This window comes from Scatophagus argus, chromosome 17, assembly GCF_020382885.2.
Source record: "Scatophagus argus isolate fScaArg1 chromosome 17, fScaArg1.pri, whole genome shotgun sequence".
Classification (NCBI taxonomy): Eukaryota; Metazoa; Chordata; class Actinopteri; family Scatophagidae; genus Scatophagus; species Scatophagus argus.
Genome location: NC_058509.1, coordinates 4,925,293 through 4,948,661, shown reverse-complemented (window position 1 = coordinate 4,948,661; position 23,369 = coordinate 4,925,293). Strand labels below are relative to the sequence as shown.

The 23,369-nt window shown below is 42.4% G+C and overlaps 3 protein-coding genes across 4 annotated transcripts; 2 read left to right on the top strand and 1 right to left on the bottom strand.

The window, feature by feature from the left end:
- Nucleotides 1–13: 13 nt before the first annotated feature.
- Nucleotides 14–14,798, bottom strand: LOC124075157 (protein OSCP1-like). 2 transcript variants are annotated; one of them, XM_046418593.1, is made up of 10 exons: nucleotides 14,665–14,793; nucleotides 3,663–3,817; nucleotides 3,182–3,349; nucleotides 2,898–2,978; nucleotides 2,697–2,800; nucleotides 2,203–2,331; nucleotides 2,046–2,100; nucleotides 1,203–1,354; nucleotides 1,058–1,118; nucleotides 14–953 (listed from the first exon to the last, which is right to left on the bottom strand). In XM_046418593.1, the coding sequence occupies exons 2-10, from the start codon at nucleotides 3,813–3,815 to the stop codon at nucleotides 831–833; spliced, it is 1,026 nt and encodes a 341-aa protein (XP_046274549.1). In that variant the 5' UTR covers nucleotides 3,816–3,817; nucleotides 14,665–14,793; the 3' UTR covers nucleotides 14–830. The 2 variants fall into 2 exon arrangements, with proteins under 2 accessions (XP_046274549.1, XP_046274550.1); XM_046418594.1 differs by lacking the exon at nucleotides 3,663–3,817 and having other exon boundaries at nucleotides 14,665–14,798.
- On the top strand, nucleotides 5,542–14,983 carry LOC124074908 (flocculation protein FLO11-like). Its single transcript, XM_046418244.1, has 3 exons — nucleotides 5,542–6,049; nucleotides 6,264–7,797; nucleotides 14,897–14,983. The coding sequence occupies exons 1-3, from the start codon at nucleotides 6,015–6,017 to the stop codon at nucleotides 14,981–14,983; spliced, it is 1,656 nt and encodes a 551-aa protein (XP_046274200.1). The 5' UTR covers nucleotides 5,542–6,014.
- On the top strand, nucleotides 14,732–23,092 carry zc3h12ab (zinc finger CCCH-type containing 12Ab). The gene is made up of 6 exons (XM_046418592.1): nucleotides 14,732–14,868; nucleotides 15,382–15,929; nucleotides 19,319–19,458; nucleotides 20,705–20,939; nucleotides 21,073–21,173; nucleotides 21,389–23,092. The coding sequence occupies exons 2-6, from the start codon at nucleotides 15,571–15,573 to the stop codon at nucleotides 22,381–22,383; spliced, it is 1,830 nt and encodes a 609-aa protein (XP_046274548.1). The 5' UTR covers nucleotides 14,732–14,868; nucleotides 15,382–15,570; the 3' UTR covers nucleotides 22,384–23,092.
- The last annotated feature ends 277 nt before the right edge of the window (nucleotides 23,093–23,369 follow it).

Here is a 23,369-nt window from a genome sequence, read left to right as displayed (position 1 = left end):
GTGGTAGACATTCACTCCCCACGGGAGGCGATTTTATTCATCTGTTCTTGTCGCTTTGTATTATTTATTTGTCCCCATTTGTATCGAAGGGCATCACCGTGTTTAAAAATCCTGTTTACAAGGGAGTCCTGGCCAAAACAGCAGCCACACAAACTAAACATGCAAAACAAAGTTATGGTACCTTAATTAAGTTAAACAGGTGAAGAAAATAATCAAGTATCAAAATTATGATCAGATCTATGGCATAAAATAACAATAGCAATAAATAGCAATAAATACACTTTGTCTAGTATGCCGGCTAGTATATTACAATTCCTAAATAAATAAAGACGTTGATACAACAATAAATTTGTCATCCAATATATTTACACACGTGGATATTAATATAATAATATATTTTCTCCATGTATGCACCATATATACCTGCATCTCCAGACTCCAAAGCAAATAGGTCTCACATTGAGTAAAAAAAGGACACAAACAAAAAAATATGAATAAATGCTTTTCTTAAAACTTATATTATTATATAGAAAATACATTATCAAATGTAACAGTTTTACAATTTGTAGTCCATTCATGCTGTAATTTTTCATTTGCTAGTAATTAAAACTAAAAATCGCTACAGTATAAATCAGAAATATTCATCTCTAATCTTACTTCGGCGTTAAACAAGTACAGAACTGAACACATCAACAACTGCATATTTCACAGATTAAACAGAAGCTCACAATGACAGACAATCTGATTTCACCTGAGATAAAGGCTGGCATCAACCAGATTTAGGCATTAAAGCTGAAATGATAAATGTGTCTGACCATCTCACATCAGGATCAGAGGTCATCCATCATGGCCAGCAGGTCGTCGCCTTTGTTGCTGCTGGGCTTTTCAGGCTGCTCTTCCTGTTCTGTAAACTGTCCAGCGATTCGAGCCAGCTCGGTAGCAGCCTGTTCATCCTGAATGAAAGAAACCCCCAAAATGTCAACTCTTAAAGTATTCATAATAAACAAACCAGTGATGAGGATGTTGCTTACAGCTGGTTGGCAGCACCCTGCTATACCTGCATTGCTTGAATATTAACCACTCCAAACAAGGCTTCCTCGGCTCCACCCGAAGATTCCCTGTTGACCAAATAAAAGTGATATGTGTAGGAATTAATGTTAACTTAGAAGCAGACAATGAGCAAAGAAAAGAAAAGCGCTCACGCCTCCTCCTCCTCCTCCTCTCGCTCTGTCGTGAACAGGCTGATCCGAAAGCCGGTTTCAGGTCTGATCGTGTTCTCGGCTTTCATGCTGCCCATCAGACGAGCCAGCAGGTTCAGCTCCTCTTTGGCCATCAGGTTGGGTGTGTCATCTCTCTGCAGCGGGACGCATGTTCACAGGAAGGTGAGGCCCATTACGAATAGAAAGATGTTCTCAAGCTCAGAGTATAATGTATGTAACACATAATCAAAAGCTAAAACAAATTGTGAAATGACTGAGACAAATGTGCAATGAAAAAGTGCTCAAATTCCTTTGAGTTAAAGTAGCAATGCCACATCATAAAAATACTGAATTACAAGTGAAAGTGTCAAACACAAAATTGTATCTAAGTAAAAATACGTAAACTTATTAGCAAAATGTACTCAAAGTATCAAAAGTTGATGTACTTTTATGTTGAAAAATTGGCCTTTTGATCGCCTCTTGTGGTATGTTGTGTGTGTGTGTGTGTGTGTGTGTGTGTGCATGAAATTGTAAAGTCCTTTGGATAAAAGCACATCACAGCCCTTTGGACAGACAGATAATTCATTGTACTCCCTTGGAGAAAATTTAAATACATTTAGCATTTAATGAGGGCTCCTTTGCATTTCGATGTGCTGGTGAGAATGAATTACTTCTTCTTCTGTGGTATTCTTCTGTTGGTTGAGCACAGATTCTGAACTATTCAGTCAATGCTGGAGACGAAGATGCTGAGTAAATCTTTCCAATACCTACCAGACGTCTCTACAAAATGTTTTAGACAACCATCATCAATCAATTATTTATTTATTTATTTATTTATTTTTTTACCTTGACAGAAGTGGGCTTGGATGTGTGCGTCTCCTCTGGATGGTTCAGAGTGTACCTTTAATTCATGAGAAATACAGCAGCGTAATGTCGTGATCCACTTATATTTTGTATATACACGAGACAGTAAGTGTCGTATTGCCCTGCAGTCTGTGCATACGTGTTTGTGCCCAGTCGGATGACTCTGTCCCCATGCAGTTCAAAAGATCCCTCTCTCACTGGGCTGGTGTAACTTCCTCCTGTGGGGAACTCACTTCGTCTCACTTCTCTGCCCTTATTGTCAAATGTTCTGTGGAAACAGGAAGCAGATGATGACACTATGGAATATTGAGCTATTTCATTCAAGCAGCGAGCGGCAATCTGAATCTAAATATGAGAACGTTTCAAATGAAGACACTGTCAGCTTGCCAGTGGAGCCTTTGCAATTGTATCACATATCTACAAGCAGCCACATCTGGTGTCACCAAGTGTTAAATTGGTTGTGTGTGAAAGATGGCAATCAAGAAGAATGTTTGGCCGGAAAAGGGGATCATCTCACAGCGTTTATGTCCACACTTACATATAAAGGACAGCTGCAGCCCAATATGACTGCTCAGGAGGTTTCTAACTATCACAACCCCATTGATTCCATGTTGTTGCTTGTCAGGTGCCCACCTAATGAGCCCTGGGACATCTATCCCATGAGGCACTGGGCCTGATGTGGACAGGGCAAAACGTCCGTTGGGATTCTGGACTTGGTTTTTGAGGAAAAGTGACACCTAAGAGAAGGGAATAAAAGGGAAAAAAGCTGTTATATGTTCACTCCATCGGTAGGGAAGGATGAGTTCAAAAAAAAAAGGAAAGCAGAGAACTCACACGAACATGCATGTCTTGGAAAAATATGAGCAGTGTTTGTCTCAGAAGCTGGAATTCACCTTCTGATAAGGACGAGTAAACCTGCAATAAGACCAAGAAACATGTCACACAGGATACAGTAACAGCAATTAAACTGTCAGCTGGAATCTATAGTGTACCTCACTTATACCGCATAGACGACCGTATCCCGGGGTGTTTGGTGTCAATGTTGTGTTTGGATTTTAACATTTTGTCATGAATCATCCTGTAATACGATAATTCAAGGTTAACGGCTGTCAGCATACCTCAATGATCTTCCTGTGTGTCTCGTCCACTTGGTTCACAACCGCAGGAGTGTCTTTTACGAATTCCCTGATGGTGTCCATGTGATTGTAAGAGATGAGCAGCAAATCTTTTGGCCGTGGACAAAGGAAGACTTGATATTTGAATGCCATGATCATCAGCTCATAAAGCTACGGGAAGAAAAAAGTAAGAAGATATAAACCCTCTGTGCAGTCAAACAAACAATTTCCTCTATATCTGTCACAAATTGTTATTCCATAAAAACATAAAAACAGGGTTATAAATGCTGTTGAATGAAGATTTGGACCTGAGTTGGACTTAAGGCACAAAAATGAACACTTGAGAGTTGACTTATTTAGAGGCTTGATTTTGAACAATTATTTAAAACTTCAAAAAAAATTTTTTGGAAACACGGAAGAAATTACAGTGGTGCAGACAGACTTTGTCAACTCATAAACACCCTTTGATTTATCTTGGACCCACCCTGTCCATGCTGGCCGGGTTCAACCTCATGATGGAGGCGTGCGCTAACCGAGTTAGCACTGTTTTCATTGTCCTGTGAGAATACAGCTGCTGAGGTTTGAGAAGTTCATCCATAAAAGGCTTACTAAACATGGTCCCAACGATGTCGTTCATCACTGTTAATTGGGGGAATAGACGAAGAGAGAAACATGATTAATTCTGACAAAGATGCTTTGCTACTTTCGCTCTTTTCATGAAAAAGTGTGCCTTGTGTGATGTTAAAGCAGCTTCAATATGTTGTGTCCATAGCTGGTTGTTCTCATTGGACCATATGGCTTTCCAAAGACAAAGAACAGTAAATGCAGAAGCAGGAAAAAAAAAAGAAAAATAATGATTGAAAGTTTCTAGTCTGGTAGACAAACAGGTTGTTATGACTCAAGCCAGACCTTTTGGTCCAACATCAGTGTCTGACCTCACAAATGCTCTACTGCATGAATGGGCAACAATTCCCACAGAAACACTCCAACAAGTTGTGGAAAGCCTTCACAGAAGAGTGGAAGCTGTTAGAGCTGCAAAGCTGTTTGTGTGTTTAGTCCATTTAGCGCATTTATTCCATATAGTGTATGTGATTTGAATGTAACTTAACATCCACTAGAGTCAGAAGCTGAGACAGTAGTTATGGCTGCTCTGCTAAGCTGGTGACCCATTTTAACAAAAGTGGTACATTTATATGACATAATAATTTTGCACAACTCACTATTGACCAACTTCAGGCCTATAGTTACTTTGTTTTGGCTTTTTAGGGCGATATATTCTAGAGACTATGACAACTGACCTACGTTTACAGCAATACGTTCTAGGCTACAGTAATAGCAGACTACATACTACAAGGGCAGATGGAGCTGACGAAACAAGAATATGCTGTACAGTACAGCATGTATACCTCTCTTTCTGTCATTTTCTGACCACACTCCTGCATGTGAGTACAGAGAGAAAGAAAAATAGTCTCATCAACCATGCATGGCGAATACAGATGCACATGTTCATTTTATAAGCTGACAGACAGAGCTTGTCAGGAGGAGGGATGACTGAGGGCTAAACACTTACACACCCAACAAGCCTGTCATTCCTCCAGCTACTGATACCTTTCTCTGAATTGTCCTCAGATGTGTTCTGGGCTTGCAGGCGCTGGTCCAGTATGTAAAGCATCTCTCCACCAAGATTAATGAAAACCAGGGGGAGAGTTCTCACAGACATCTTGCACAGACAAAGAAGGGATTAACTCCTATAGGTGCAGCAGTAGGCGTTAGGATGAGTTGAGCCTGTTGCAGATCAGAAGCACTCTTGTCATTTCAAAGGCTGCTTGTGCTCATAATGAAGTTCCATTGGAAACAATTTGTCCATGTTAAGTCTTATCTGATCGTACTTCAGCAGATAACGTGTCACATTAAGATGCAACAGGTGGTTAGGAAGAGGATCAGCAGAGACAAGCTGATTGGCCAGGATAAGGATGAAGTGACAGCACAGCACAACCAACCACAGAAGGTTAACAGCTACTGTCTGTGCATAGGCTCAGTATGTGGAAAGACATCAAAAACTACTGTAATAAGTCTGTGCTTTCTAGCGATGTTGACAGCAATTTACTGCATGATGCAAACATGAACGTAAGAGAACGTAGAGTTGATACTCCAGTTCAAAGTATCTTTATGAACCTTGCTTTGTGCACGGGTGCATAGTAATGTTGAATCAGGAAAAGGTATTCACAAACCGTTGCCACAAGGTTAGAGGCACACTCTAACACTCTAGAATGTCACTGTATGCTGTAGAAAGGGATAAGTTCACATTTCACAAAGTTATTGAATGTAGCTGCCCACATGGATATTGCATAATGACATTTCTTTTTAATATAAGTGACTGTACTAAAAAAATCTTGCATTCTAATAATTTGGTTAAGGTGATGGATGAATTCTGCATGCAGTAAGCATAGTCGACTGAACTGACTTGTGCGTCTTCATGATCACAAAAGCCACATTTTACTAACTGTTACAATATGATGACAATATGATCTCATCGCAACTTTTATAATGCCCTCTACACTGTCTCTCTCGCTCTCTCTCCCCCCAAATAAAAGATTAGAGAGTAGAAACATGCAAATGAACATTTATCTTTGTGCTCGCTGTCGCAGCAGCTCGCTCTATGGGAGACAATTGCTTTGTTGTCACAGTCATTCGCACCGTTAAATGCTTTTTAAGGCCTGTGAAAACTTTTTTACACATTGAGAATTGAGACAAAAATATGAACACATTTGGAACACGGAGCCGAATAAATCCTGACTGACCTCACTGGACCACAGATTGAGCCAACAAACTGATAATGGAATTGCATCACTACCTCTGGCTTCTCTTTATGTAAGTTCAACCTGTTATTCAGAATTGTGCTGTATTTAAGAATGCATTTAAGAATGTGCTTTATCACATCACTTAGTAAGGTTTGCTAACATTCTTGGCAAATATTTCTTTCATATTTGGCAGTTTTTATTTCTATTTGCTAATTAATAAAGAATCATTTAATTTCTATTGCTGAAATGTCAAATTAGCAAGTGTCCTGTCTTTCTCCCACCAGAGTGATCTCCTGTTCAGATTCAAAGAGAGGTTTCAATGATAATCCGGACCTAGATCCACAATTTTATAACAAGAATTGGATGAAGTCTATAGATGATGAAACTCTTGTTTCTGCTGTCTCCATTCCTGGAACACACGAAAGCTTATCATTATATGGAGGACCACTTGCCATAGGTCAAGTTTGGAAATTGGACACACAACTTAAAGCGGGGCTACGGTATTTTGATGTGCATGCTGGAATCTGGCTGCCTACACAAAAAGATATTTATATCCGGGACAGTCACTGGATGTTTTGGCAACGAATTCAATTTGATGAAGTACTAAAGATCATTTTCAATTTCTTAGAAGAAAATAGCAGTGAGACCGTGCTTTTAAAAGTGATCCTGCATGGGTTTTACAAAACAAAAGTCACAGAGCTCATGAAAAAAATGATTTTGAAATTAAAAAATAAAATATGGACCAAGTTATCAGTACCAAAAATGCAGGAGGCAAGGGGCAAGATTGTTTTACTCCAGAGCACTTTTCATGATGGAACTCAAAATAAGGAATCATTTTTCTTTGAAAATAACAAGCTGAAAAATGTTGAAAACAAAATACAGCGAATCAAGTCACATCTCTGTGACAATCAAATAGTGTTGACTGAAACTACAACATCATTTCTTCAGAGTCCAAAAAGGCTGGCTAAAGCAGTTAACAAAGAGCTTTACAACTTTGTGGTGGCACACAAAAAAAGCTCCCCGAACGAAGGTTGCATCGGTGTTTTAAGCATGAATTTCCCCAGCGCTGATCTTATTAAAAACATAATAGAACTTAAACCATGTGACTGCGGTAAAAGTGCACGAAAAGGACAAGGACATGATGGAGAGAAGCCTCAAATAACAACTGAGCCACAAACCATAGAATCAACACCTGCACCAGAATCACCAACATCTGGGCAAGATTCAGAGCCAACACCTGAACCAACATCAGCAACAGAATCACCAATATCTGGGCAAGATTCAGAACCCTCCTCTGAACCACCACCTGCATCAGTATCAGCAGAATCTGGGAAGGATTCAGAACCGACACCTGAACCAACATCTGGACCAGAATCAACAACATCTAGGAAAGATTCAGAACCTTTCTCTGAAGCAACATCTGGGCAAGATTCAGAGCCGACACCTGCATCAGAATCACCAACATCTCAGGAGGAATCAGAACCACCCTTTGAACCACCACCTACACCAGAATCACCAACATCTGGGAAGGATTCAGAACCAACAGCTGAACCAACATCTTCACCAGAAACACCAGAATCTCGGCAACATTCAGAGCCAACACCTGCTGCAGAATCATCAACATCTGTGCAGGATTCAGAGCCAACACCTGCACCAACATCTTCACAAGAATCATCAGAATCTGGGCAAAATTCAGAGCCAACACCTGGACCAACATTTACACCAGAATCACCAACATCTGGGAAGGATTCAGAACCCTCTCAGCCACCAACTGCATCAGAATCACCAACATCTGTGCAGGATTCAGAGCCAACACCTGCGCCAACATCTTCACAAGAATCTCCAACATCTGGGCAGGAATCAGAAACATCCTCTGAACCACCACCTGCACCAGAATCACCAACATCTGTGCAGGATTCAGAGCCAACACCTGCACCAACATCTTCACAAGAATCTCCAACATCTGGGCAGGATTCAGAACCAACAGCTGAACCAACATCTTCACAAGAATCGCCAACATCTGGGCAGGAATCAGAAACATCCTCCGAGCCACCACCTGCACCAGAATCACCAACATCTGTGCAGGATTCAGAGCCTACAACTGCACCAACATCTTCACAAGAATCTCCAACATCTGGGCAGGAATCAGAAACATCCTCTGAACCACCACCTGCACCAGAATCACCAACATCTGTGCAGGATTCAGAGCCAACACCTGCGCCAACATCTTCACAAGAATCTCCAACATCTGGGCAGGAATCAGAAACATCCTCTGAACCACCACCTGCACCAGAATCACCAACATCTGTGCAGGATTCAGAGCCAACACCTGCACCGACATCTTCACAAGAATCACCAACATCTGGGCAGGAATCAGAAACATCCTCTGAACCACCACCTTCACCAGAATCACCAACATCTGTGCAGGATTCAGAGCCAACATCTGCACCAACATCTTCACAAGAATCGCCAACATCTGGGCAGGAATCAGAAACATCCTCTGAACCACCACCTGCACCAGAATCACCAACATCTGTGCAGGATTCAGAGCCAACACCTGCACCAACATCTTCACAAGAATCACCAACATCTGGGCAGGAATCAGAAACATCCTCTGAACCACCACCTGCACCAGAATCACCAACACCTGTGCAGGATTCAGAGCCAACACCTGCACCAACATCTTCACAAGAATCGCCAACATCTGGGCAGGATTCAGAACCAACAGCTGAACCAACATCTTCACAAGAATCGCCAACATCTGGGCAGGAATCAGAAACATCCTCTGAACCACCACCTGCACCAGAATCACCAACATCTGTGCAGGATTCAGAGCCAACACCTGCGCCAACATCTTCACAAGAATCTCCAACATCTGGGCAGGAATCAGAAACATCCTCTGAACCACCACCTGCACCAGAATCACCAACATCTGTGCAGGATTCAGAGCCAACACCTGCACCGACATCTTCACAAGAATCACCAACATCTGGGCAGGAATCAGAAACATCCTCTGAACCACCACCTTCACCAGAATCACCAACATCTGTGCAGGATTCAGAGCCAACACCTGCACCAACATCTTCACAAGAATCTCCAACATCTGGGCAGGATTCAGAACCAACAGCTGAACCAACATCTTCACAAGAATCGCCAACATCTGGGCAGGAATCAGAAACATCCTCCGAGCCACCACCTGCACCAGAATCACCAACATCTGTGCTGGATTCAGAGTCTACAACTGCACCAACATCTTCACAAGAATCTCCAACATCTGGGCAGGAATCAGAAACATCCTCTGAACCACCACCTGCACCAGAATCACCAACATCTGTGCAGGATTCAGAGCCAACACCTGCGCCAACATCTTCACAAGAATCTCCAACATCTGGGCAGGAATCAGAAACATCCTCTGAACCACCACCTGCACCAGAATCACCAACATCTGTGCAGGATTCAGAGCCAACACCTGCACCGACATCTTCACAAGAATCACCAACATCAGGGCAGGAATCAGAAACATCCTCTGAACCACCACCTTCACCAGAATCACCAACATCTGTGCAGGATTCAGAGCCAACATCTGCACCAACATCTTCACAAGAATCTCCAACATCTGGGCAGGAATCAGAAACATCCTCTGAACCACCACCTGCACCAGAATCACCAACATCTGTGCAGGATTCAGAGCCAACACCTGCACCAACATCTTCACAAGAATCTCCAACATCTGGGCAGGAATCAGAAACATCCTCTGAACCACCACCTGCACCAGAATCACCAACACCTGTGCAGGATTCAGAGCCAACACCTGCACCAACATCTTCACAAGAATCGCCAACATCTGGGCAGGAATCAGAAACATCCTCTGAACCACCACCTGCACCAGAATCACCAACACCTGTGCAGGATTCAGAGCCAACACCTGCACCAACATCTTCACAAGAATCGCCAACATCTGGGCAGGAATCAGAAACATCCTCTGAACCACCACCTGCACCAGAATCGCCAACATCTGTGCAGGATTCAGAGCCAACACCTGCGCCACCATCTTCACAAGAATCTCCAACATCTGGGCAGGATTCAGAAACACCCTCTGAGCCACCACCTGCACCAGAATCACCAACATCTGTGCAGGATTCAGAGCCAACACCTGCACCAACATCTTCACAAGAATCGCCAACATCTGGGCAGGAATCAAAAACATCCTCTGAACCACCACCTGCACCAGAATCACCAACATCTGTGCAGGATTCAGAGCCAACATCTGCACCAACATCTTCACAAGAATCGCCAACATCTGGGCAGGAATCAGAAACATCCTCTGAACCACCACCTGCACCAGAATCACCAACATCTGTGCTGGATTCAGAGCCAACACCTGCACCAACATCTTCACAAGAATCGCCAACATCTGGGCAGGAATCAGAAACATCCTCTGAACCACCACCTGCACCAGAATCACCAACATCTGTGCTGGATTCAGAGCCAACACCTGCACCAACATCTTCACAAGAATCACCAACATCTGGGCAGGAATCAGAAACATCCTCTGAACCACCACCTGCACCAGAATCACCAACATCTGTGCAGGATTCAGAGCCAACACCTGCGCCAACATCTTCACAAGAATCGCCAACATCAGGGCAGGAATCAGAAACATCCTCTGAACCACCACCTGCACCAGAATCACCAACATCTGTGCTGGATTCAGAGCCAACACCTGCACCAACATCTTCACAAGAATCGCCAACATCTGGGCAGGAATCAGAAACATCCTCTGAACCACCACCTGCACCGGAATCACCAACATCTGTGCAGGATTCAGAGCCAACACCTGCACCAACATCTTCACAAGAATCTCCAACATCCGGGCAGGAATCAGAAACATCCTCTGAACCACCACCTGCACCAGAATCACCAACATCTGTGCTGGATTCAGAGCCTACAACTGCACCAACATCTTCACAAGAATCGCCAACATCTGGGCAGGAATCAGAAACATCCTCTGAACCACCACCTGCACCAGAATCACCAACATCTGTGCTGGATTCAGAGCCAACACCTGCACCAACATCTTCACAAGAATCGCCAACATCTGGGCAGGAATCAGAAACATCCTCTGAACCACCACCTGCACCGGAATCACCAACATCTGTGCAGGATTCAGAGCCAACACCTGCACCAACATCTTCACAAGAATCACCAACATCTGGGCAGGAATCAGAAACATCCTCTGAACCACCACCTGCACCAGAATCACCAACATCTGTGCAGGATTCAGAGCCAACACCTGCACCAACATCTTCACAAGAATCGCCAACATCTGGGCAGGAATCAGAAACATCCTCTGAACCACCACCTGCACCAGAATCACCAACATCTGTGCAGGATTCAGAGCCAACACCTGCGCCAACATCTTCACAAGCATCACCAACATCTGGGCAGGAATCAGAAACACCTTCTGAGCAAACACCTGCACCAGAATCACCAACATCTGTGCAGGATTCAGAGCCAACACCTGCACCAACATCTTCACAAGAATCGCCAACATCTGGGCAGGAATCAGAAACATCCTCTGAACCACCACCTGCACCAGAATCACCAACATCTGTGCTGGATTCAGAGCCAACACCTGCACCAACATCTTCACAAGAATCGCCAACATCTGGGCAGGAATCAGAAACATCCTCTGAACCACCACCTGCACCAGAATCACCAACATCTGTGCAGGATTCAGAGCCAACACCTGCACCAACATCTTCACAAGAATCACCAACATCCGGGCAGGAATCAGAAACATCCTCTGAACCACCACCTGCACCAGAATCACCAACATCTGTGCAGGATTCAGAGCCAACACCTGCACCAACATCTTCACAAGAATCGCCAACATCTGGGCAGGAATCAGAAACATCCTCTGAACCACCACCTGCACCAGAATCACCAACATCTGTGCAGGATTCAGAGCCAACACCTGCACCAACATCTTCACAAGAATCACCAACATCCGGGCAGGAATCAGAAACATCCTCTGAACCACCACCTGCACCAGAATCACCAACATCTGTGCAGGATTCAGAGCTAACACGTGAACCAACATCTTCACCAGAATTACCAACATCTCCAAAGACACTACAGGTTTCCCACACCACACCTGGAGCAGGACCTCAAGTGGAATCACCGACATCTGAGCCACACAGCGCACCACCAGCACCAGGCACTATTCCTGCATCTCAGTTATATCCTGCTGTGCTCCCCAACATCCCTCCTAAAAAAGTCCATAAGCCAGAACCACAGTGGAGAAGGCGTAATTGTCACAGGGGTTAAATCGGGTAGGAAATACATTAGCAAAGTAAGCAGCTGGCTGATCTGAAAAAGAAAATCATGGAATGATGTTTTGTCCTGAAAACGTAAATAAAGTGTTGGAAAAGACAGTGCATTATTTTGTGATTGAATTGACTGACTGGCTACTTCTCTTGCGAAACAATAATCCATGTATTGGGGATGAGTGTTCACAAATCCACATAGTGGTTTTTACAGAGAACTATAGTAACACTAAAGACAGCAGAAAAGATAAAAACAAAACAAAATACAAAATATTTTCCATCCAATCCTGTCCTTCTTGTACCGTGATGTCATCGTAACTGATGTTTATCGTTACGATGATGTCATAATCTTTTCATTGCCACACTGAGAAAATTCCTCTTCCACCATGACTGTCGTCTTGTTTCAGTTTGGCTGTGTGATGCTTTACTCTCTCTGTATGAAAATTAATTAAATACAAGTTTAATGGTGATTAGTATCTTCCTTTTACAAGATTAACAACATAAACAAATAACAGGTGACATATGTAAACCTCATCAACTTGTTGATGTAAAGTGGTCGCCTACTTTATGTCAGTGTTGGGAGTACTGCTGTGAGAAAACATATTAGTTTTGAGATCGTTCTCCAATTTCTGATTTTGCTCTCAGAATTCTGAGGTTGATTTTAGTGTTTTTAGTCCTTAGTTTAATCAGACAGTTGTTTGAATCCTGAGGCAAAATTGAGAGACAGAATTTCAAGAATTTCAAGTCAAATCCAAGGTAAATGTCAGGGATACAAGTCAAGACTTGCTAAGCTCTAAGCTCTATCTTAAATCTTTGAGATCAATGTTAAACATCTAATCAAAATTTTAAATGTGCAGTAATAAAACACAGGAACTTCATTCTCAGACTTTGTTAGAATTAAAACTCACTCTTTGTCTTCTCTCAGTATCTTAACTTTAGTCCCCTTTTCTACTCAAAACACTGACATCAATCTCAGAACTCACACCACTTTTGCTATCATCTGCCATACTGCATAGGCTACATGTATGTTGAACAGAGTGATTGATGACATGCCTAAAGCAAGTGTGAGCGTTATATTACAGACAAGATGAATCAAATTGCTCTCTGCTGATGACAGGAAGTGTACAGAACATTCTGAGCATGAGGCAAGTAATTATAAAAAAGTGGCCTTGTCTCACTTTGGTGAAAACCCTAAATCACTTCAGGCATGTGAAGTTGTCTTTAGAACACACACACACACACACATACACACACACATTTAGAAGCAACATCCATAGCAGCCATAAGGGCTCTAAAGAGCTGTGCTGGTCCGTGGGTTGCACTAGAAGTTTAAAGGCCTAAGAAAAATAAATTTACTACAATTTGCTACACACACACAAACATTTAAATGAAGCGACTAGAGCAGGAAAAAACTGTTTGAATTGCTCCCTATTTATGTCCATACTCAAGCCATAACCTGTGATGAAGGATCACAAGTAGACATTGCCTCATTTTAAGGATACACAAGAAGAACAGTTGCAGGCTCTGCTGCTGCAGAACTGATAGAAAAGCTTGATTACCAAATGAACAAAGTTGGTAATTGTGCTTGGGCTCCAGCTCCATGAGGTGGCTTTAATAAGCTTTTTGTACACATTAAACAAATAACAAGCAAATGCTAATTGGTAAGATTTAATTGCCGAATTTGTGCCTAATCAAGACTCCACCAACTGATTACTGTACTCAACATGTACTCAATACACAGAGATCTGAATTCAAATTTAAAAGATTTGAGGGTGAAAGCACCAGCCTTAAAGCATTTATGGTGAATGGATGCCAGATCGAAATAAGTTTAGGTCTTTGTTCTTTTAGACAGTGGCGAGAAGTGAGTAAGTAAGTATATTTACTCAGTCACTGTAATTAAGTCCACTTTTGAGCCGCTGAGTATTTCCACCCTCTGCCACTTCATAATACTTCACTACATTTCAGAAGTTAAAACTGCCAACACCCACTTGATAGCCTGAGATAGGTAGTAATAAATTACCTGTATGGTGTATTTACATATTAATATAATATTATCGATCCCTGTGACCTTTGCCAGCTGAAAAATTAAAAATGAACACATTCGAGTATAAATAATGTAACTTTAATGACTTTTACTTTTGGTGCATTAAGTATATGATGGCCTACTTATACTTAAATGACAGACTTTTACTTGTGACAAAGTAATTCTACACACTGGTATTACTCCTTTTACCTTTGAAGTAAAAGATCAGAGTACTTTTTCCAACACTGCTTTCTTAATTTATCCTCCTAATTTAATCTCTCTTTAACTCATGCGTAACTGGTGACTTTGGATTGGATGATTCAGACTACTTACCGTCTCGGCATATGACTCGCCCAAAACCTCCACGCTGGTTGCCTGCTGGCAGTTTGATGATGTCAAGAAAAGGAAAAACCCCAACTTCCTTATACAGGCTCACAAATCAACCAGAAGCCTCCCGTGGCCGCATTCAGCAGCTGTGCCAGAGTCGTTAAGCCGAGCGAAAAGACAACAGCTAACAGCTCGGATGGAGTTTTTAGGGTAAGTTTGTTTTTGTTGTTTTGTTCAGGTTGAAGTTGGGGCGGAAACAGCTGGAGCGCCAGACTGCTGTCCCGTGTTCAAAGCGGATCCGCCGCAAAACGAGAAGCCACACTAAGATTTAATTCATTCAGATAGTGAGAGAATGACACTTTACCTTTCATAAGAGCTAACACGTTCACTTTTGTAAGATGTGATGAGGTTATTTTGTTCACAGCGACGATAAAGCGGCAAGGAGCGAAACGATTAGTCGCTTTATCGATTATCCGCAACAACTCCGAAAAACTGTGAAAATTTCCACACTTTCAACACATAAAAGAGGACAAACTTTTTGAGCTTTTGCTGCTTTTTGCATTCATACGTTCAGTTTACCATCAAAGAGGACAATGAAAAGCAGCAAATTCTCACATTTGAGAAGCTGAAAACTGACATTTTTGTTACTGAATTGATTAATTGTTATTATGTCTTTTAGATTACAAACTTTTCACAGTAGCACTTATATATTTTTCCCAACAGGTGGGACACGATCTGAAAGCACTGAGTGAGAAGAAAAGATTGCTGAAGTTACTCTTTTTATTCTCTGTTGACCTGTGAACGTAAAGTCCAAACGCGACCTGTCTGAACCTCACCAACCGTGAAACATCTGCATGGATCTTGCCTTGACTTTTCCCAGCTCCAGACTCCTCCTGGCCCTCCTGTGAGAACATGTATCCAAGTGAACCTGACCCTTCCCAGGACCAGCAGCACCTGGAGGCCCAGCTGGACTTCTTCCACAAGCTCGGGTACTCCACGGCTCAGGTTCAAGCCGTTGCGCAGCAGTTCGGCCCCCACATGGACACAGATAAAGTTCTGGGGGAGCTGGTTAGGATCAGGGCCGGTCAGAAGGCCAAGCACGGGCCGGTGACCACGATGTCGGTGCTGGTGCCCAGAGGGGACATCCAGGCTGCAGGCTCCACCCTGCTGGTGCCTTTCACTGCATCATCTCCTCAGAGCAAAGAGGAGAGCGCTGAGGATGAAGACGCTCTCAGACCCATCGTTATCGATGGCAGCAATGTGGCCATGAGGTGAGAAACTCCACACAATAAAAACCACGTTAGTCGATCAGTAAAATAATTAATCGGCAGCTACTATGTCAATGGACTGGAGTCATTGTTTTAATTCCCCCTACTTCACTGGTTCCACCTTCTCAAATCTGAGAATTTGCTATGTTAAGTCTTTTACATCCGTGTTAATTAGTTAACTGGCAGAAAATTAATGCTGCGAACAAATTTTTAAGGAAAAATGCAAAACATTTGCTGGTTTCGGCTTGTTTTGGTTTTTTTTCCCAATGTGAGAATTTGCTGCTATTCTTTCTCATTCATCGTAGTTGACTGAATATGTTTTTGAGATGCCCCATTTTGTGATAAATGTGACGTTTCTGTGGCATTCAGTATGAATCAAGAAAATAAGCCAAATGTTAATTAATAATGAAAATAATTAATAGTTGCAGCCCTAATGAAAGCCTGTCTCCTGCTGTAGTCTGTCCTCACCTGCTTATTGCATGAGGACAGCCAGGGAGCAGAAAGCCGCTTTGTTTGGTTAATAATTTTTATATACATAATATGTTTTAATATGTTAATATGTTTTTTTTTTCTCTTATGTTTTTCTTTTACTTATTCACATTTGCATAGACTGTCTCTCGGCAGCCACGACTCGCTTTGCCTTTTTTTGATGTGGTATTGTGGTCAAATTGAGAGCAACGTCTCTTCCCCACATGTCCAGGGGAGCACTCAACAGTGAAAGTGACAACGTAAAAAACTTGAGACATTAAATTTCACATCAAGTCTCCCGGTGATTCACTCGCTGACTCATTTGGCAGAACTTTTCTTCGCTGGCTTCACATCAGTATGATTTGCATGTCATGTTTTCGCTGTTGCATGAAGAGAAAATGTGGGAGTTCTTGCCTTTAAGTTTTATTTTAGACTTTCAGGTGTTTTTTTAAACCATGTTAGCTGCACCGTCTTGTTACGCTTGTACCACATTTAACAGCGATTCACTCGTGACATCTAATTTCTCAGTGTAACTAAGTTAAAGCTACTCACGATACAAACAACATTAGCAGATCTGTGAGGCTGCACTAGCTTACAGTTGCTAACGTCCTCATAATGACTGTGCTACCAGAGTGATCACACATCATCCTGAGGGGAAGGTAAATACACCAGTTTTCATGGGAAGCATCCAAAAGACAACACATTTCACTCCAAACCGCACATGCCAACATCAGTCAGGGCTATAAAGAGAACAGGAATCGCACAGCGTTCTGGCCGTCCTTACTCAATCGATTCGTCTTCTGTCAGCCGTCCATCATCAGAAATGTCTCAAGCATGCAAGAATACCCACAAAGAGATGCCAGAGTCAAGGGAATGATGCATTACAAAACTGGAGTTAGTTAATGACAGGGTTGGGCTTGGTTATGCCAACTGATACTAACAAAATGCTGATCATGCAGAATTAATCTACTGGTGTCTTGTAAAATTAAATGACTTAACGCCAGCCTGCTTTTGTGTCCGACTGGATACGATGACATTTTGTTTGTGTCATATTTTATGTGTTAGTTCAGTGGTTGTTTACTCCTGTGCACCTCTGCATTATCTAATTTTTTGTTTGTTTGTCACGCGATTGGCTGTTGGAGCCCACTTTACAACAGTGTTTACCAACCATGTTGAAATTTAAGTGTGACGGAGATACACTGAGCTGAACGGGTTGAGACCAACAAGCTAAATGGGTGGTGATGGTGTGCAGGTGATACCTGGCATCTTTTAAAAACAACCAATTTGCTGTTGGTAGCGTGACCTTTTTTTAACTGTAATGACAGACACATTTTGACAAAACTGGTTGAGGCTCATTGTGAATTACGGTGCGTGCTGTCTGCCTTCTCTCTGCATTTGCATTGTACATCGCCTGAGGGATTGCTCGCATTTTACTCTGGGGACTAGTGCACCCAGTTTGCAATTACAGCATTTGCGCTGTTTCCTCAACAGTGAACACTGATGTGTTAGAGGTTGTCCAGAGTTAAAAGACAAGCAGGAGCTGGTGTTATCTGCTCAGTTACACTGTTAAAATGATGTATTTAGGGACCTCGACCTCCGGGCATATGCAAACCTTTTTCTCCTTCACCTTCTCACACCTTAGACATGCACACATAGTTTGAGGAACAGACAAAACAGGTGAGAAAATGAGACGACAAAAAGGAGGCCATGGTGTGTAAACTGTATGTGTGTGTGTGTGTGTGTGTGTGTGTACACTCCTCTCAGTCCTCTTAGCGGGCGTGTCTGGCCTTTCCCAGCCCAGACACGCCCGCTCAGGCATGTCGTCAACAGGCAGCTCGAGTATGCAAATCAGAGCACAAATCAGCGTGTCTTCTCGTTTCCCTGAAGACCAGCACTTCTCATAGAGAAAGGCCTCGTTTTGACAGAAACTGGCCTGGTGGCATTTCACACCTTGACTTCTCTTTAGGCTGATATCAGTGTTTGTTGCTGACAGATTTGTAGCTATCAAGTGGAAAGCATTGCCAAACCAAACAATCAGCCTAGTTTAAACCACAGATACCAGCGCCAGTACGTCATGTTGAAGTGTCAGGATAAGAGAAAGCTGAAAAACTAATATAACAACAACATAGAAAAACTAATTATTAATAATAACTTATAAAATGTATGATAATGATTTAATATTGTATTATTGTTGTCATTATTACATCAAATCAAAATAAACAATCAAATCAAACTGACGTGTAGTGATAATCACTGGATGATTTTAGCGTTTCGGATCTTAGAAACACTCTTAGAGGGGAATTCATCTTTGATTAAACTGCCCACGACATCTGTCACAGACATCAGTGACCTATTTTAAATTATGGGGAATACACTTACAAACTGTGACTGCTGGTTTCCAGGAAGTCACTGCTTCCAGGCAAGACATTACTCAAGATTTAACTCCGTATAAAACTACATATTTACAGGCTTTCCCTTTGTTTCTCTGTGTTATGCTAAGCTAAGTGTCTGCTGGCTCCAGCAAACCAACAAACTGAAACACATTCAATCAAATTAACTATTTTACATATATAGAGAGAGGTATTTTAATTTAATCTGTGATAGTAAATTCAATATCTTTGACTTTGACGCTGTTGGCTAGCAAGTCAAGCAATGTGAAGATGTCACCTTTGACGCTGAGAACTCATGATGGACATTTTCAACCTGTATACTCTTCTGTTGCTCTGCTCCTAATCCTGCGATCCTCAAATTTACATTACAAACATTGTGACAGGCAGCATTAATAGGAGTGACATTATAAAGTCTTTTTTTGAAATGGCTCAGGGAAGTTTTTTTGTCCACAGACGTTTGTTTAACTGATAAAGTGAGAATGTTTTCTGCTTCCTCATTTATTTTCACTGCTTTCCATTCATTCATTCATTCAGCCATGGGAACAAGGAAGTTTTCTCTTGTCTGGGAATCCAGTTGACTGTGAACTTCTTCCTGGACAAAGGCCACACTGATATCACTGTGTTTGTTCCCTCGTGGAGGAAGGAGCAGCCCAGGCCAGATGTTCCCATCACAGGTAAGAAGATGGGGAAATTCATATTTGTTGTAATGCTTTCTGTTTCCTTCTTTGGATCACACAACACTACCCTCACTGTTTATTAAAACAAAGGTGTGGTTGTATTGCTGTGAGGTGTTATTAGGTGATTATTTATGATTAGAGAGCAGGTTGTGCCTCTTTTTTTGTCATGTTGGAAATTAGAACTGAAATGATTGTTGGCTGAGAGAAAACCGAACAGGTTATGGCTTCTCAGGCTTTTTCTGTGTTACATCACGGTAAACTGGAAACCTTGGCGATAAAATAAGACATTCAAATATATTAACCTGTGGTCTTGGAAGTTTTTTGATATCTTATAGAAATGAAGCAAGGACAAACACAGGAATCTCTCACCATAATGTTTTTGGTTTGCATAGACTTGAAGGTCAGGGGGGCCAAGCCTGAAAACAACAGGACATAATTTATTCTGATTCAACTGCTGATTCTGAGAGTGAACTGAACTTCTCAAAAAGGGAAATACCCAGTGTATTTTTTTCTTTTCTCCAAATGGCAAGTAAATGAGATTTATCTGTAATCTGTGTAGCTAGAACTCAAAAGATATGAATGCAGGGTTTTTCCAGCATTTGTGATGCCAAAAGATAAGCGTATTAATTGTTACCGTCAGTGATTCTGACATAGTTTTGGTGACCTACATTTGGAAGCTTCTGCTGACACCACATTGCTTTTTTGCTTCATGCAGATGAACAGATTGCTTACGCTGGTAAATAAAAATTCCTCTCACAGGATGTATTTTTAGGTCACCTGGTTAACATCCAACAAAGGTTCAATCTGTCTCACTTAAATTGAAATACAACAGTGGCTTGGTGACATTTGAGCGCATGTATTGAGTGTAATGTGTGTTATTTACTTAAAGTAGGTATAATCTGTATTTTTTATCATTCAGCAATGTATCATGGCAGTGTGAAACAGCACTACAGAGAGCTGCAGCTCACTGATTAGCTGTCTGGCCCACAACTTTAAATAGTCTCAGTTTAATACTGATGACTTACAAAAGCAAACAAGTTAGTTTTATTGCCTTTTTAAAATGGTATTAAAAGGTAAGTTGCGTCTTTTTTTTCACTCACTTTCAAGACAATCGCACGCAAGATCTTTCCGACAGGAAGTACCGCTTTTCTGGGCCGCCAGAATCAATAAAAAAAAAAGAAAGCCCAAAATCAGTTACTGTAGTTTTAATAGTTTCCTGTAGTAATGTGACTTTGATTTACAGACCAGCAGATTTTGAGGGACCTGGAGAGGAGGAAGATTCTGGTGTTCACACCGTCGCGACGCGTTGCAGGCAAACGAGTGGTCTGTAATGACGACTGGTTCATCGTCAAGTTGGCCTACGAGACTGACGGCATCATCGTGTCCAACGACATGTACCGGGACCTTCAGGGCAAAGAGCCTGAGTGGAAGCGCTTCATCGAGGAGAGGCTGCTCATGTACTCCTTTGTTAACAACAAGTGAGTTCTGCCTTCTTGACACAGGGGGGCTTCCATCCTAAAACGTAATGCAGGTAGATGGCAAATGAGCCAGTTACTGTGAAACTGTAAAGTTCTACTTTTAGACTAACGTTTGAATGTCATCCTGATGCAGGTTTATGCCTCCCGATGATCCTTTGGGCCGACATGGTCCAACCTTGGAGAACTTCCTGCGGAGGTTTCCAAAGACTCAAAAAAAACAGACATGCCCTTATGGTGAGTGAACTATAATGTGTTACTGCCTGGCATGTTTTAAAATGAGATGCGACACGAATGCTGTCTGTCTTCTGCGTTGCTCTGTGTTAGTCAGTCCGTAATTTTGACGTTCCCCTCAGGATGAATCGGAACGACTGTACTGGTCTCACGGAGACATCAGAGCGGTCGTAGCCTTGTTAGCTCTGCTAAAATCGTCTATTTTGTTCTCCATTCAGGAAAGAAATGTACGTATGGAATCAAATGTAAATTCCACCATCCTGAGCGAGCCAAGCAGTCCAATCACTTGGTTGCCGATGAGCTTCGGGAGAACGCTAAGCACCATTCCACTCTTCAGAAACAATCTCCCGGTCACTCCAGTCCTGTGCCTGGAGAAAGCCTCTCGTTGGTGGAGGACATGGCAAAGAAACTGGCTCTCGGGAATGAGAGCGTCCCCTTAAAGAAAGAGCATAAATATGAACATGTATCTCAGGTGAAGGCGAGTCAGCGCTCCAGCAAAAGAGCCACGCCTAGAAAGGAGAAGTCCAGCCAGCACTCTGATCACAGCTCGGTGCGGCGTAGTGGCTCTCAGGAGCAGCTAGACTCTGGTTTAGGCTCCATAGATAGTCAGCCAACGGAGGCTCCCTGGAGCGATCACCAGTATGGGGTGACGTATGGGAGCTCTCAGCATACCCACAATTTAAGACAGCAGTTCTGTCCTCCAAGAAGTGCGCCGTGCAGCTGCTGCTCACACGGGCCTTCCTCTCAGGGGACTGCACCAGCTTTCAAGCACCACAACCAGCAATACAGCCTTGGGCCTGTCAGCAGCCACAGCTCTGATATGATCCCCTACGGCCCACCTCATTACGCCAACTATGGTGCATACCCATTGAGCATGCGGGCGTACAGTCAGCCGACAGACTTCCAGCACAACAGATCCCACAGCCGCCCACAGCAGCAGCCACAGCAGCACTACTGGTCCGATCCATTCGGGGCTCACCCTCCTGCAAACCACAGCCTGTCGAGGGAGAGCTCATGCTGGGAGCCTCCTCGGGGGACACAGCAGAGTCCAAGTGGGCTGAAAGAGAGAGAAGTTGTCCGGAAAAAGCTCCTGGCTATCTTCAGTGCCCACTTGGTGGACACGGCCATGGACATGTTTCCTCAGGTGATGGATCCGCAGATGCTTGTTGCCGAGATCCTGATGCTGCAGAGTCAGAACAGGGCGCTGAGATGAGCTGGTCCCAAGTCTTTCACTGGAAAGACTGCAGAAGCCAAGATAAACATGAGTTTGTGTATTTCTGTATAGTGGTATCCACCTCTCTATATAAAGTGTATTTGAATGCGTTGGAGTTATGTTACATTCTCTGTGAATTAGCTAAAAATAATGCAGTTGATACAAATTGTATCTATTTTTTAAGAATACAAAAAGAAATATTGGCTTTTAATATGCTTAATGGGATTAAAAAGGAGTTACACCAGTATACTCAGTTTAATCCAGTGTAATCTAATATAATTCAGTACCAGTGTTCTTTAATAATATGTTCAGTGTAGCGTTTCTGAGAAGAACATTGAATCTAAAAACGTGTTTGTGTCATATTGGCACTGTTCACCGTGCTTTCCCAACCAACTATTGTATAGGATGGGCTGGGCAATAATGGAATATAATAAAAGTGTCATATTGAAATAACAACGTTGAGTTATTGTGGCACACATTTAATAGGTGATAACAGATAACCTCAGAGAAAATGAGATTTGGAACAGAAAACTGGTTTTTGTAGTGCTTTCTATTCTCAGTTTTGTTTATTTAAGGTTTTGCATTTGATCTGTTGTTATTTTTTGAGGGGATCAGGCCCAAGATGAAAACATGATAACCAAACTGTTTGACAGTGTTTCATTTCTATTTACCTGAGGGTAAATTCACCAAAATAAATATACATTTTTAATCATTTGTCGTGGTGATTTATGGCACACGCTAAGATAACAAATCCATCCTTCAGTTTTTGACAATAGAGACATTGTGTGTGTGTGTGTGTGTGTTCGTGCTTGCGTCAGTTGATTTTTCTCTTGTCTGCACAAGTAAATCCTGTCCATCACACCCATTCAGCTGTAAAAACACACATACTCTTTGGCGTCTGTGGATGCAGCCAATGATTTATTTTTACTATCAATTAATCTGACAGTGTTTTTTTTCTGATTAAACAATCCATTGTTTGGTCTACA